The 14314-nt window shown below is 67.0% G+C and overlaps 1 protein-coding gene across 1 annotated transcript; it reads left to right on the top strand.

The window, feature by feature from the left end:
* The first annotated feature begins 2469 nt into the window (after positions 1 to 2469).
* PSMC4 (proteasome 26S subunit, ATPase 4) lies at positions 2470 to 12955 on the top strand. Its single transcript, XM_075724847.1, is given in 12 exon segments — positions 2470 to 2505; positions 3821 to 3919; positions 4000 to 4186; positions 5379 to 5525; positions 6800 to 6909; positions 6999 to 7092; positions 8265 to 8432; positions 9061 to 9110; positions 9112 to 9138; positions 10028 to 10196; positions 11745 to 11800; positions 12829 to 12955. Coding segments are annotated over 12 exon segments (1257 nt in total). The 3' UTR covers positions 12943 to 12955.
* Positions 12956 to 14314: the final 1359 nt, after the last annotated feature.

Genomic DNA, 14314 nt, shown 5'->3' on the forward strand with positions numbered 1-14314 from the left:
GCCCTAAAGTGGGCGGGGCCTTAAATGGGGGTGGGGAGGGTCCCTGGGTGGGGGAGGGGAGGTTTTGGGGCCCCCCCCGCCCATGGAAATAAAGGCGATGCTTGGTGCCCGCCGCTGGGGGGCGCTGTTGGGTTGGGGCGGGGGGGGCGGGGCCCTGCGCGTGCCGGGGTCCCCAGCGCCCTGGGGGGGCCCCCCCACCCCCCCCGGCACCCCAAACCCCCCTGGGAGCCCCAGACCCGGCACTGGGAGCACTGGGGGGAACTGGGAGCACTGGGAACACTGGGGCCATACTGGGATCACTGGGCCGCGCTGGGAGCACCGGGCCATACTGGGAGCACTGGGGCCATATTGAGAGCACTGGGCCGTACCGGGATCACTGGGCCGTACTGGGAGCACTGGGAGCACTGAGCCATACTGGGAGCACTGGGCCGCACTGGGAGCCCTGGGCCATACTGGGAGCACTGGGCCATACTGGGAGCACTGGGCTGCACTGGAAGCACTGGGGCCATACTGGGACCACTGGGCTGTACTGGGACCACTGGGGCCGTACTGGGAGCACTGAGCCCTACTGGGAGCACTGGGCTGTACTGGGAGAGCTGGGGCCATACTCGGAGTACTGGGGCCATTCTGGGAGCACCGGGGTCATACTGGGAGCACTGGGCCGTACTGGGAGCACTGAGCCCTACTGGGAGCACTGGGCTGTACTGGGAGAGCTGGGGCCATACTCAGAGTACTGGGGCCATTCTGGGAGCACTGGGGTCATACTGGGAGCACTGGGCCGTACTGGGAGCACTGGGCCGTACTGGGAGCACTGGGGTCATACTGGGGACACTGGGAGCACTGGGCTGTACAGGGAGCACTGGGGCCATACTGGGAGCACTGGGGCCACACTGGGAGCACTGGGCCATACTGCGATCAGTGGGCCATGCTGGGAGCACTGGGAGCACTGGGCTGCATTGGGAGCACTGGGACCACTAGGCCAGACTGGGAGCACTGAGCCGCACTGGGAGCACTGGGCCGCACTGGGAGCACTTGGCCGCACTGGGAGCACTGGGAGCACTGGGGGCACTGGGCCATACTGCGATCACTGGGCCGTACTTTGAACAGTGGGCCATAATGGGAGCACTGGGGCCATACTGGGAGCCCTGGGAGCACTGGGAGCACTGGGCCATACTGGTAGCACTGTTGCCAGACTGGGAGCACTGGGCCGTACTGGGAGCACTATTGCCAGACTGGGAGCGCTGGGGCCGCACTAGGAGTACTAGGCTGTACTGGGAGCACTGGGCCATACTGGGAGAGCTGGGGCCATACTGGGAGCACTGGGAGCACTGGGGCCGTACTGGGAGCACTGGGAGCACTGGGCCGTACTGGATGCACTGGGGCCACAGTGGGAGCACTGGGAGCACTGGGGCCATACTGGGAGCACTGGGAGCACTGGGGCCGTACTGGGAGTACTGGGGCCACACTGGGAGCACTGGGGCCATCCTGGGAGCACTGGGGCCATACTGGGAGCACTGGGGCCGTACTGGGAGCACTGTTGCCAGACTGGGAGCACTGGGGCCATACTGGGAGCACTGGGCCATACTGGGAGCACCGGGAGCACTGGGGTCATAGTGGGAGCACTGGGCCGTACTGGGCCATACTGGGAGCACTGGGAGCACTGGGAGCACTGGGGTCATAGTGGGAGCACTGGGCCGTACTGGGCCATACTGGGAGCACTGGGAGCACTGGGAGCAGTGGGAGCACCGGGAGCACTGGGAGCACTGGGAGCACTGGGAGCACTGGGCCATACTGGGAGCACTGGGAGCACTGGGGTCATAGTGGGAGCACTGGGCCGTACTGGGCCATACTGGGAGCACTGGGAGCACTGGGAGCACTGGGAGCACTGGGGCCACACTAGGAGTACTAGGCTGTACTGGGAGCACTGGGGCCACAGTGGGAGCACTGGGGCCATACTGGGAGCACTGCGAGCACTGGGCCATACTGGGAGCACTGGGGCCACAATGGGAGCACTGGGAGCACTGGGCCGTACTGGGAGCACTGGGAGCACTGGGAGCACTGGGCCATACTGCGATCAGTGGGCCATACTGGGAGCACTGGGCCATACTGGGAGCACTGGGCCGTACTGGGAGCACTGGGAGCACTGTTGCCAGACTGGGAGCACTGGGCCGCACTGGGAGCAGTGGGAGCACCGGGAGCACTGGGAGCACTGGGCTATACTGGGAGCACTGGGAGCACTGTGCCATACTGGGAGCACCGGGAGCACTGGGGTCATAGTGGGAGCACTGGGAGCACTGGGCCATACTGGGAGCACTGGGAGCACTGGGAGCAGTGCCCCGCTTGGGGCGCGCCGGGCGGACCGGTCCTCCCGGCCGCTGGGTGTCGCCGCCGCTCGCCGCCCCCGGCGCTTCCGGCCGCGCGGCCCCGCCCCGTTCCCGCCGCCCCCCGCGGCCGCCGCGCGCCGTCACGATGGAGGAGCTGGGGCTGCCGGGGGAGAAGGCGCAGGTTCGGGGGGGCCGGGGGCGCACGGGGGGACCCCCGGGAGGCCCCGCCGCCATCGGAGGGTGCCCCCCCCCCGGAGACCCCGCCGCCATCTCGGGGTGACCCCCCCGGGATCCCCCCGCCATTTGAGGGTGACCCCCCCCTCCCCCGGGAGACCCCGCCGCCATCTCGGGGTGACCCCCCCCCCGGGAGACCCCGCCGCCATCTCGGGGTGACCCCCCCCCCCGGGAGACCCCGCCGCCATTTTAGGGTGACCCCCCCGTGATCCCCCCCGCTGTCTCAGGGTGACCCCCCCTCCCCCTCCCCCGGGAGACCCCGCCGCCATCTCAGGGTGACCCCCCCCCCACCGGGAGAATCCCCCCCCGCCATTTCAGGGTGACACCCCCCCCCCCCGGGATCCCCCCGCCATTTGAGGGTGACCCGCCCCCCCTCCCCCGGGAGACCCCGCCGCCATCTCGGGGTGACACCCCCCCCCCCCGGGATCCCCCCGCCATTTCAGGGTGCCCCCCCGGGATCCCCCCGCCATTTCAGGGTGCCCCCCCGGGATCCCCCTGCCATTTTAGGGTGACACCCCCCACCACCACCGTTTCAGGGTGACCCCCCGGGAGCCCCCCCCCATTTCAGGGTGACAACCCCTCACCGCCCCCCCCAAATCTCTGGGTCCCCGCCCTTGCCCGTGTGCCCCCCCCCATTTCTGGGTGCGCCCCCTTGCCCATGTGCCCCCCCAAACCTCTGGGTGCCCCCCCTTTCTGAGTGACCCCCTCCCCATTTCTGGGTGCCTCCCCCCATCTCTGTGCCCCCCCTCTTGCCCGAGTGCCCCCCCCCACCCCCAATCTCTTGGTTCTCCTCCATCTCTGGGCACCCCTCCCCTATTTCTGGGCACCCCCCTCTTGCCCAGGTGCCCCCCCCCCAGATCTCTGGGTGCCCCCCCAATCTCTGGGTGCCCCCCCAATCTCTGGGTGCCCCCCTCCCTTGCCTGCGTGTCCCCTCTAATCTCTGGCTTTCCCCACCACCCCGGGTGTCCTCCACTCCCCCTTGGATTCCCCCCCATCTCTGGGTGCCCCCCCAAGTCTCTGGGTGCCCCCCCTCTTTCTGGGTGCCCCCCCATTTCTGGGTGCCCCTCCCCCCCATTTCTGCATGCCCCAACATTTCTGAGTGCCCCCACCCATCTCTGGGTGCCCCCTCCCCATCTCTGGGTGCCCCCCCACATCTCTGGGTGCTCCCCCCCCCACTCTCTGGGTGCCCCCCCCACATCTCTGGGTGCCCCCCAATCTCTGGGTGCCCCCCCCCCCATCTCCGTGTCCTCCCCCCTCCCCAGGATGAGCTGCCGGCGCTGGCCGCCCCTCGCCCCCCCACCGGTCTCTCCTTCTTGGTGCCAGAACCCGAAGACCTGGAGGACCTCTACAGCCGCTACAAGGTGGGTGCAGGCAGGAGGAGGGGCGGGCACGCGGGTGGGGGGCAGCAGGACCCCCCCCTGAGCTCCAGCTGTCCCAGCAGAAGCTGCAGCAGGAGCTGGAGTTCCTGGAGGTGCAGGAGGAGTACATCAAGGATGAGCAGAAGAATCTGAAGAAGGAGTTCCTGCACGCCCAGGAGGAGGTGAAGCGGATCCAGAGCATCCCCTTGGTCATCGGACAGTTCCTGGAGGCCGTCGACCAGAACACGGCCATCGTGGGCTCCACCACCGGTGGGGACAGGCGGGGCAGCAGGTGGTGGGGACGTGGGGACAGGCGTGGAGGGTTGGAGGTGGCCGTGGGGTGCTCAGGTGTGGTGGGGACGTGGGGACGGGCGTGGAGGGTTGGAGGTGGCCGTGGGGTGCTCAGGTGTGGTGGGGACGTGGGGACGGGCGTGGAGGGTTGGAGGTGGCCATCAAGGGCAGGTGTGGTGGAGATGCACATGGAAGGTTGGAGGTGACCATGAGGGGTCAGGTGTGGTGGGGACGTGGCGATGAATGTGGAGGGTTGCAGGTGGTCATAGAGTGGTTAGGTGTGGTGGGGATGGGTGCAGAAGGTTGGAGGTGGCCTTGAGGGGTCAGGTGTGGTGGGGACGTGGTGATGAATGTGGAGGGTTGGAGGTGGCCATGAGGGGCAGGTGTGGTGGAGGTGGCCATGGAAGGTTGGAGGTGGTCATGAGGGGTCAGGTGTGGGGATGGATGTGGAGGGTTGCAGGCGGTCATGGAGTGGTTAGGTGTGGTGGGGATGGGTGCAGAAGGTTGGAGGTGGCCATGAGGTGCCAGGTGTGGTGGGGACATGGGGATGGATGCAGAAGGTTGGAGGTGGCCATGAGGGCTCAGGTGTGGTGGGGATGTGAACATGGTCAGGCCATGAGGGGTCTGGTGTGGTGGGCACAGACATGGAAGGTTGGGGATGGCCACAAGGAGACAGGGGTGCTGAGGACACGGGGGTGGGCGTGAGGGTTTGGGGGTGGCCGTGAGGGCTGAGGTGTGGTCAGGATGTGGGGATGGACATGAGCAGTTGGGGATGGCTACAAGAAGACGTGGTGGGGACGTGGGGATGGACACGAGCAGTTGGGGATAGCTACAAGAAGATGTGGGGACATGGGGATGGACACGAGCAGTTGGGGATAGCTACAAGAAGACACATGGTGGGGACGTGGGGATGCACACAAGCAGTTGGGGATGGCTACAAGAAGACGTGGGGACATGGGGATGGACACGAGCAGTTGGGGATGGCTACAAGAAGACACGTGGTGGGGACGTGGGGCTGGATGCAGAAGGTTGAGGACATCCGCAAGGGAACAGGGGTGGTGGGGACGTGGGGATGGCCACGAGGGGACAGGTATCGTGGGGATGTGGTGGGCTCGGGGACAACCCTGGTGGGGTGACGCACGAGGGACGCGCTGTCCCTGTTCTCCTACAGGCTCCAACTACTACGTGCGGATCCTGAGCACCATTGACCGGGAGCTGCTGAAGCCCAACGCCTCGGTGGCCCTGCACAAGCACAGCAACGCGCTGGTGGACGTCCTCCCACCCGAGGCCGACAGCAGCATCATGATGCTCACATCAGGTGTGTCACCGCCGCTCGGGGCCACCACTGTGTCCCGGGGAGCCGGGTGTCGGGGTGCAGAGCGCCAGCCAACGCTGTCGGTGGTGGGACCGGGGGCGTTCTCAGCAGGTTCATGGGTGCTGCTAGGTTTGGGAGATGTTGGTGCGCTGGAGACCTCCAGACCTCCAGAGCTGGACCTGGAGGCTGGGGAGCAGCAGGACGTGGTCCAGGTGGTGACCAGAAGGGGTTTGATGTTGGGTGATGGATCTTCATTAACGCTGTCGGTGGTGGGACTGAGGGCGTTCTTGGCAGGTCCGTGGATTCTGGCGGGTTGTGGAGATGCCACGGTGCTGCACGTTGGAGCTCTTCTTTAGAAGAACCTTCAGAGCTGGACCCAAATGGTAGAAAGCAACTGGACGTGGTCCCGATCCACCCAGAGGGGTGGTGGGTCTCAGTCCTTGGCCATACCCGTCCCTCACCTGGGTTAGGTCCTGAGCACCCTGCTCTGGCTGGAGATGTTTTGTGGAGGAGGTTGGACCAGGGACTTCTTGTCCCTGCTGTCTCAGGAGAGCGGAGCCGTGGTTAAGGTCTACGTGGGTGGTGGGTCTCCGTCGTTGGAGACACGCGAGCATTGCCTGGACGAGTTGTGAAGTGACTTGCTCTGGTTGGAAGGATGGAGCCAGGGCTGAGACCTCGGTGGGTGGTGGGTCTCCATCCTTGGGAGACATCCAGCCCTCGCCTGGGCCAGGTCCTGTGCCCCACCCTGGCTGGAGAAGTTTTGAGGGAGACGTTGGACCAGAGGTCTGCTGTCCCGAGGGGTTGGAACCATGACCAAGGGTGGTGGGTCTCCATCCTTGGAGCTACCCAGCCATCACCTGGACAAGGTCCCTCCGACTCGCTCTGGTCGGAGGTGTTCTGGGGAGGAGGTTGCACTAGGAATCTCCTGTCCTTGTCCCGAGAGGATGGAGCCGTCACCAAGACCTAGGTGGGTGGTGGGTCTCCATCCTTGGAGCTACCCAGCCATCACCTGGACAAGGTCCCAAGCGACCAAGTTGGAGATGTTTTGGGAGGGAGATTGGTCGAGGAGCTGTTGTCGCGTAAGGATGGAGGCGCGGATGGGTGGTGGGTCTCCATCCTTGGAGCTACCCAGCCATCACCTGGGCGAGATCCCAGGTGACCTGGTCTGCCTGGGGCTGTTCTCTGGTGGCCGAGGTTGCCCCGCAGCACCCTCCAAGGCCCCCGGCCACCGTGGTGGCCCCGGCGGGTGCCCCGCTGATGGCCCGTCCCCACTGCAGACCAGAAGCCGGACGTGATGTACGCCGACATCGGGGGCATGGACATCCAGAAGCAGGAGGTGCGGGAGGCCGTGGAGCTGCCCCTCACCCACTTCGAGCTCTACAAGCAGGTACGACCGCACGGCACCCCAGGGTGGGGGGGGGCGCGGGACCTTTGGTGACCCGTGACGTCACCCTTGGGTGTCGTGTCCCCACCCAGATCGGCATTGACCCGCCGCGGGGTGTTCTCATGTACGGACCCCCCGGCTGCGGCAAGACCATGTTGGCCAAGGCTGTGGCCCACCACACCACAGGTGGGGCACCTCGGGGTGCTGGGGGCACCCGTGGTGGGATCTTTGGGGTGCTGGTGGGGTCCTTGGGTTGGTGTTGGGGGACCTCGGGGTGCTGGGGTAACCGTTGGGTGGTGATGGGGGGGTTGTTGCGTAGTGGTGGGGTCTTTGGGGAGCTGTGGGGGCACCCCAGGGTGCTGGTGGGGTCCTTGGGTTGGTGTTGGGGGACCTCGAGGTGCTGGGGTAACTGTTGGGGGGTGGTGGTGGGTCGTTGCGTAGTGGTGGGGTCTTCGGGGTGCTGTGGGGGCACCCCAGGGTGCTGGTGGGGTCCTTGGGTTGGTGTTGGGGGACCTCGAGGTGCTGGGGTAACTGTTGGGGGGTGGTGGTGGGTCGTTGCGTAGTGGTGGGGTCTTCGGGGTGCTGTGGGGGCACCCCAGGGTGCTGGTGGGGTCCTTGGGTTGGTGGGGTACCCCTGGAACGGTCATGGAGTTCTTGGGGTGCTGGTGAGGTGCTGGGGGCACCCCAGAGTGGTGGGGGCACCCTAGGGTGCTGGTGGGCTCCTTGGGGTGCTGGTGGGCTTCTTGGGGTGGCGGTGACACCCCGGGGTGCTGACGGGGTCCTGGGGGTGCTGGTGGGCTCCTTGGGGTGCTGGGGGAACCCCAGGGTGCTGGTGGGCTCCGTGGGGTGCTGGTGGGATTCTTGGGGTGGTGGTGACACCCCAGGGTGCTGACGGGGTTCTGGGGGTGCTGGTGGGCTCCTTGGGGTGCTGGGGGAACCCCAGGGTGCTGGTGGGGTGCTGGTGAGCTCCTTGGGGTTCTGGGGGAACCCCAGGGTGCTGGTGGGCTCCGTGGGGTGCTGGTGGGATTCTTGGGGTGGTGGTGACACCCCAGGGTGCTGACGGGGTTCTGGGGGTGCTGGTGGGCTCCTTGGGGTGCTGGGGGAACCCCAGGGTGCTGGTGGGGTGCTGGTGGGCTCCTTGGGGTGCTGGGGGAACCCCAGGGTGCTGGTGGGGTGCTGGTGGGCTCCGTGGGGTGCTGACGGGGTCCTGGGGGTGCTGGTGGGATTCCTGGGGTAGTGGTGACACCCTGGGGTGCTGGTGGGCTCCTTGGGGTGCTGGTGGCCAGGGGAGGTCTGGGGGTGCTCCCAGGGGCACCCCGACCCAGACGCAAGGTCCCAGCCCCTGCGGGTGCCCCCAGCCGCCTTCATCCGGGTGGTGGGCTCCGAGTTCGTGCAGAAGTACCTGGGGGAGGGTCCCCGCATGGTGCGCGACGTCTTCCGCCTGGCCAAGGAGAACGCCCCCGCCATCATCTTCATCGACGAGATCGACGCCATCGCCACCAAGCGCTTCGATGCCCAGACAGGGGGTGAGGGGACCTGGGGACCCTGGGGCGGGGGGGTTTGGGGACCCCTTGGTGTCCCCAGGTCCTCGAAGCTGGGGAGGGGGGGCCCTGGGGTGAGGGTCAGGGACCCTCTGGAGAGCCCCGTGGTGGGGTTTGGGGACCCCTTGGTGTTCCCTGGTCCTTGGAGCTGGCGGGGGTGGGGGTCAGGAACCCTCTGGAGAGCCCCATGGTGGGGTTTGGGGACCCGCTGGTGTCCCTGGGTCCTTGGAGCTGGGGGGGGTGGGGGTCAGGGACCCTCTGGAGAACCCCATGGTGGGGTTTGGGGACCCCCTGGTGTCCCTGGGTCCTTGGAATTGGGGGTGGGGGGTCAGGGACCCTCTGGAGAACCCCATGGTGGGGTTTGGGGACCCCCTGGTGTCCCTGGGTCCTTGGAATTGGGGGTGGGGGGTCAGGGACCCTCTGGAGAACCCCAGGGTGGGGTTTGGGGACCCCCTGGTGTCCCCTGGTCCTTGGGGTGGGGGGGGACCCAGGGCACCTCAGGTCCCCCCCATCTGTGGGGCCAGGTCGGGAGGGTCCGTGGGAGGGTGGTGGGTGCTGGGGGGGGTCCCTTGGGTCTTGGCCCTCCCCCCACCATGTCCCCCCTCCACCGCAGCTGACCGGGAGGTTCAGCGCATTCTCCTGGAGCTCCTCAACCAGATGGACGGGCTTCGACCAGAACGTCAACGTCAAGGTGGGGGGTCCCAAGGGTGCTGTGGGGGTCCCAAGGGTGCTGTGGGGGTCCCAAGGGTGCTGTGGGGGACCTCAGTGTCCCCCCAAGATGGCCCTGATGGCAAACCATGGGGACATGCTGCTCCAGGTGCTGTTCCGCCCTGGGGTCCCAAGGGTGCTGTGGGGGGTCCCAAGGGTGCTGGGGGGGGTCCCAAGGGAGCTGTGGGGGTCCCAAGGGTGCTGTAGGGGACCTCAGTGTCCCCCCCCAGATGACCCTGATGCCAAACTGTGGGGACACACTGCTCCAGGTGCTGCTCCACCCTGGGGTCCCAAGGGTGCTGGGGGGGGTCCCAAGGGTGCTGGGGGCGTCCCAAGGGTGCTGGGGGGGTCCCAAGGGTGCTGGGGGGGACCTCAGTGTCCCCCCAAGGTGGCCCTGATGGCAAACCATGGGGACATGCTGCTCCAGGTGCTGTTCCGCCCTGGGGTCCCAAGGGTGCTGGGAGGGTCCCAAGGGTGCTGGGGGGGACCTCAGTGTCTCCCCCAGATGACCCTGATGGCAAACCGTGGGGACACACTGCTCCAGGTGCTGCTCCACCCTGGGGTCCCAAGGGCGCTGGGGGCATCCCAAGGGCGCTGGGGGGGTCCCAAGGGCGCTGTGGGGGGTCCCAAGGGCGCTGTGGGGGTCCCAAGGGTGCTGGGGGCATCCCAAGGGTGCTGTGGGGGTCCCAAGGGCGCTGTGGGGGGTCCCAAGGGAGCTGGGGGCATCCCAAGGGCGCTGTGGGGGTCCCAAGGGCGCTGGGGGGGTCCCAAGGGCGCTGGGGGCATCCCAAGGGCGCTGTGGGGGTCCCAAGGGTGCTGGGGGGGTCCCAGGGTGCCGCACGGTGACAGTGACACCCATCTCACCCCCGCAGGTGATCATGGCGACGAACCGGGCCGACACCCTGGACCCGGCCTTGCTGCGTCCCGGCCGCCTGGACCGGAAAATCGAGTTCCCTTTGCCCGACCGGCGCCAGAAACGCCTCATCTTCTCCACCATCACCGGCAAGATGAACCTCTCCGAGGAGGTGGACCTCGAGGACTGTATCTGGGGACACGTGGGGACACCTGGGGACAGCGCGGGGGGCGGGGATGGGGACACGGGGCTCCTGGGGACCCCGCCACGCTAGGAGCCGCCATCCAGGTGGGACCCCCCCTCGCCGGGGTGGCCTGAGGAGGTGGAGATCCCGTGGGGACATCGGGGAGGTGTCGGGGTTGGGGACCCTGGGGGGACATCGGGGACCCCAGGGAGATGTCAGGGTTGGGGACCCCATGGGGACATCAGGGACCCCAGGGAGATGTCAGGGTTGGGGACCCCGGGGAGGTGTCAAGGTTGGGGACCCCGTGGGGACATCGGGGACCCCGCGGAGGTGTCAGGGTTGGGGACCCCGGGGAGGTGTCGGGCTTGGGGACCCCGTGGGGACATCGGGGACCCCGGGGAGGTGTCAGGGTTGGGGACCCCATGGGGACATCAGGGACCCCAGGGAGATGTCAGGGTTGGGGACCTCAGGGAGGTGTCAAGGTTGGGGACCCCGTGGGGACATCAGGGACCCCAGGGAGGTGTCAGGGTGGGGACCCCGAGGGGACATCGGGGACCCCAGGGAGATGTCAGGGTGGGGACCCCGAGGGGACATCGGGGACCCCGGGGAGGTGTCAGGGTTGGGGACCCCATGGGGACATCAGGGACCCCAGGGAGATGTCAGGGTTGGGGACCTCAGGGAGGTGTCAAGGTTGGGGACCCCGTGGGGACATCAGGGACCCCAGGGAGGTGTCAGGGTGGGGACCCCGAGGGGACATCGGGGACCCCAGGGAGATGTCAGGGTGGGGACCCCGAGGGGACATCGGGGACCCCGGGGAGGTGTCAAGGTTAGGGACCCCGAGGGGACATCGGGGACCCCAGGGAGATGTTAGGGTTGGGGACCACAGGGAGGTGTCAAGGTTAGGGACCCCGTGGGGACATCAGGGACCCAAGGGGACATTGGGGACCCCAGAGAGATGTCAGGGTGGGGACCCCATGGGGACATGGGGGACCCCAGGGAGGTGTCGGGGTTGGGGACCCTGTGGGGACATTGGGGACCCCAGGGGACATTGGGGACATCAGGGACCTGAGAGGGAACAGGGGAGCCCCAGGGGGTGTCAGGGAGGGTTGGGGACCCCACAGGGACATCAGAGACCCCAGGGGACGTGGGGGACCTGAGAAGGACAGCGGGGACCCCGAGAGATACCGGGGACCTGATGGGGGGGCATAGGGACATTAGGGACCCCAGGGGACATCGGGGACCCCAGGGGACATCGGGGACCTGATGGGGGGGCATGGGGACATCGGGGACCCCAGGGGACATCGGGGACCTGATGGGGGGGCATGGGGACATCGGGGACCCCAGGGGACATCGGGGACCTGATGGGGGGGCATAGGGACATCGGGGACCCCAGGGGACATCGGGGACCCCCGGGGCGCTGGCCCGCAGCGAGGCCACCTGCGGGTGACGCCCTGGGCACGAGGCCACCCGGAGCGGGCTGGGGGTGTCTTGGGGACATCGGGGAGCCGGGAGGGGACATCGAGGAGGGGACGTTTCCTTCACCCCCCCCCAGACGTGGCGCGGCCGGACAAGATCTCGGGGGCCGACATCAACTCCATCTGCCAGGAGGTGGGTGACAGCGGGGGACACGGCCCTCCCTGGCTGGGTGACAGGGAGCTGACGGGGGTGACGAGGTGACACGGGTGCTGTGTCCCGCGATGGTGGGGGTGACGAGGAGGTGACACGGGTGCCGTGTCCCACCACGGCGGGGTGACGAGGAGGTGACACGCGTGCTGTATCCCTCGATGGTGGGGTGACAGGGAGGTGACCCAGAGGTGGCACGGGTGACACGCGTGCTGTATCCCTCGATGGTGGGGTGACAGGGAGGTGACACGGGTGCCATGTCCCACCATGGCAGGGTGACGAGGAGGTGGCACGGGGGCACGGGTGACACGCGTGCTGTATCCCTCGATGGTGGGGTGACAGGGAGGTGACAGGGAGGTGGCACGGGTGACACGCGTGCTGTATCCCTCGATGGTGGGGTGACAGGGAGGTGGCACGGGTGACACGCGTGCTGTATCCCTCGATGGTGGGGTGACAGGGAGGTGACACGGGTGCCATGTCCCACCATGGCAGGGTGACGAGGAGGTGGCACGGGTGACACGCGTGCTGTATCCCTCGATGGTGGGGTGACAGGGAGGTGACACGGGTGCCATGTCCCACCATGGCAGGGTGACGAGGAGGTGGCACGGGTGACACGCGTGCTGTATCCCTCGATGGTGGGGGTGACAGGGAGGTGACACGGGTGCCATTGTCCCACCATGGCGGGGTGACGAGGAGGTGGCACGGGTGACACGCGTGCTGTATCCCTCGATGGTGGGGTGACAAGGAGGTGACACAGGTGCCATGTCCCCCCACGGCAGGGTGACAAGGAGGTGCCACTCATCCTGTGTCTGTGGTAGGGTGACGGGGAGGTGACACAGGTGCCACATCACTCTGTTAGGGTGGCAGCGGGTGACGTGGTCATGGGGGACATGGGGTGCCACCTCCCTGCAGGGTGGCGGGGGGGGACCCGGTGGGCTGTCCCCAGGGTGGCAGGGGTGACGCGGTGGCCTGTCGCCATGGTGACGCGGGTGACGTGGTGGCCTGGTCCCCAGGGTGGCATGCTGGCGGTGCGGGAGAACCGCTACATCGTGCTGGCCAAGGACTTCGAGAAGGCCTACAAGACCGTCATCAAGAAGGACGAGCAGGAGCACGAGTTCTACAAGTGACAGCTTTGGGGACGTTGGGGACACCCCGGGTCACCCCCCAATAAACCTTACCCCCCACCACCACCACCTGCCTGCCCTGTCCTCTGCGTGGGGATGTCGGTGGGGACACGGGGACATTCCTGGGGACATGGAAACGTCCATGGGGACGTGGGCATGTTCATGGGGACAGCCATGAGGACAGGGAAACATCCATGGGGACAACTTTGGTCACGGGGATGTCCATGGGGACAACCTTGAGGTCATGGGGACAACTTTGGGGACATGGGGACAGCCTGGGCATGTCCGTGGGGACAACTTTGGGGACAACCTGGGGATGTCCATGGGGATGTGGGGTACAGCCTGGGAATGTGCATGGGGACACAGGGACAACCATGGGGACAACCTTGGTCACATGGGGATGGATGTCCATGGGGACAACCTTGAGGTCATGGGGACAGCCTGGGGAGGTCCATGGGGACACCCTGGGGACACGGGGACAGCCTGGGGAGGTCCTTGGGGACATGGGGATGTCCATGGGGACAACCTTGAGGTCATGGGGACAGCCTGGGGAGGTCCTTGGGGATGTGGGGACAACCTTGGGGATATGGAAGCGTCCATGGGACAACCTTGGGGACATGGGGACGTGGGGATGCTCATGGGGACAACCTTGGGGACGTGGAAGTGTCCCTGGGGACAGCTTTGTGGACACAGGGACAGCCTGGGGATGTCTGCGGGGGACACGGGGACAGCCTGGGGAGGTCCATGGGGACACGGGGGACAGCCTTAGGGGCACAGGGATGTCCATGGGGACAACCCTGGGGGCAGGGGGAGATCCGTGGGGACATATGGACAACGTTTGGGGACATGGGGACAGCCTGGGCATGCCCTTGGGGACATGGGGAGGTCCATGGGGACAACCCTGGGGGCAGGGGGAGGTCCCATGGGGACATACGGACAACATTGGGGACATGGGGATGCGGGGATGTCCATGGGCACAACCCTGGGGACATGGGGAGGTCCATGGGGACATATGGACAACGTTGGGGACATGGGGACAACCCTGGGGAACCAGGGACAGCCCTGGGGTGGCCATGGAGGCATCTGGGGACAACTCTGGGGACATGGGGACACGCGTGGGGACGTGGAGATGTGCGTGGGGCCACCTGAGAACATCCACGGGGACACGCGTGGGGACGTGGGGGACAGCCTGGGGACGTCCACGGGGTCACAGGGACAACTTTGGGGACATGGGGACAGCCATGAGGACATGGAAACATCCATGGGATGTCCATGGGGAAAACCTTGGGGACACGGGGACAGCCTGGGGGATATGGAAGCGTCCATGGGGACAACCTTGGGGACATGGGGATGCGGGGATGTCCATGGGGACCCT

This window comes from Pelecanus crispus, chromosome 25 (genome assembly GCF_030463565.1).
Source record: "Pelecanus crispus isolate bPelCri1 chromosome 25, bPelCri1.pri, whole genome shotgun sequence".
NCBI classification, from domain to species: domain Eukaryota; kingdom Metazoa; phylum Chordata; class Aves; order Pelecaniformes; family Pelecanidae; genus Pelecanus; species Pelecanus crispus.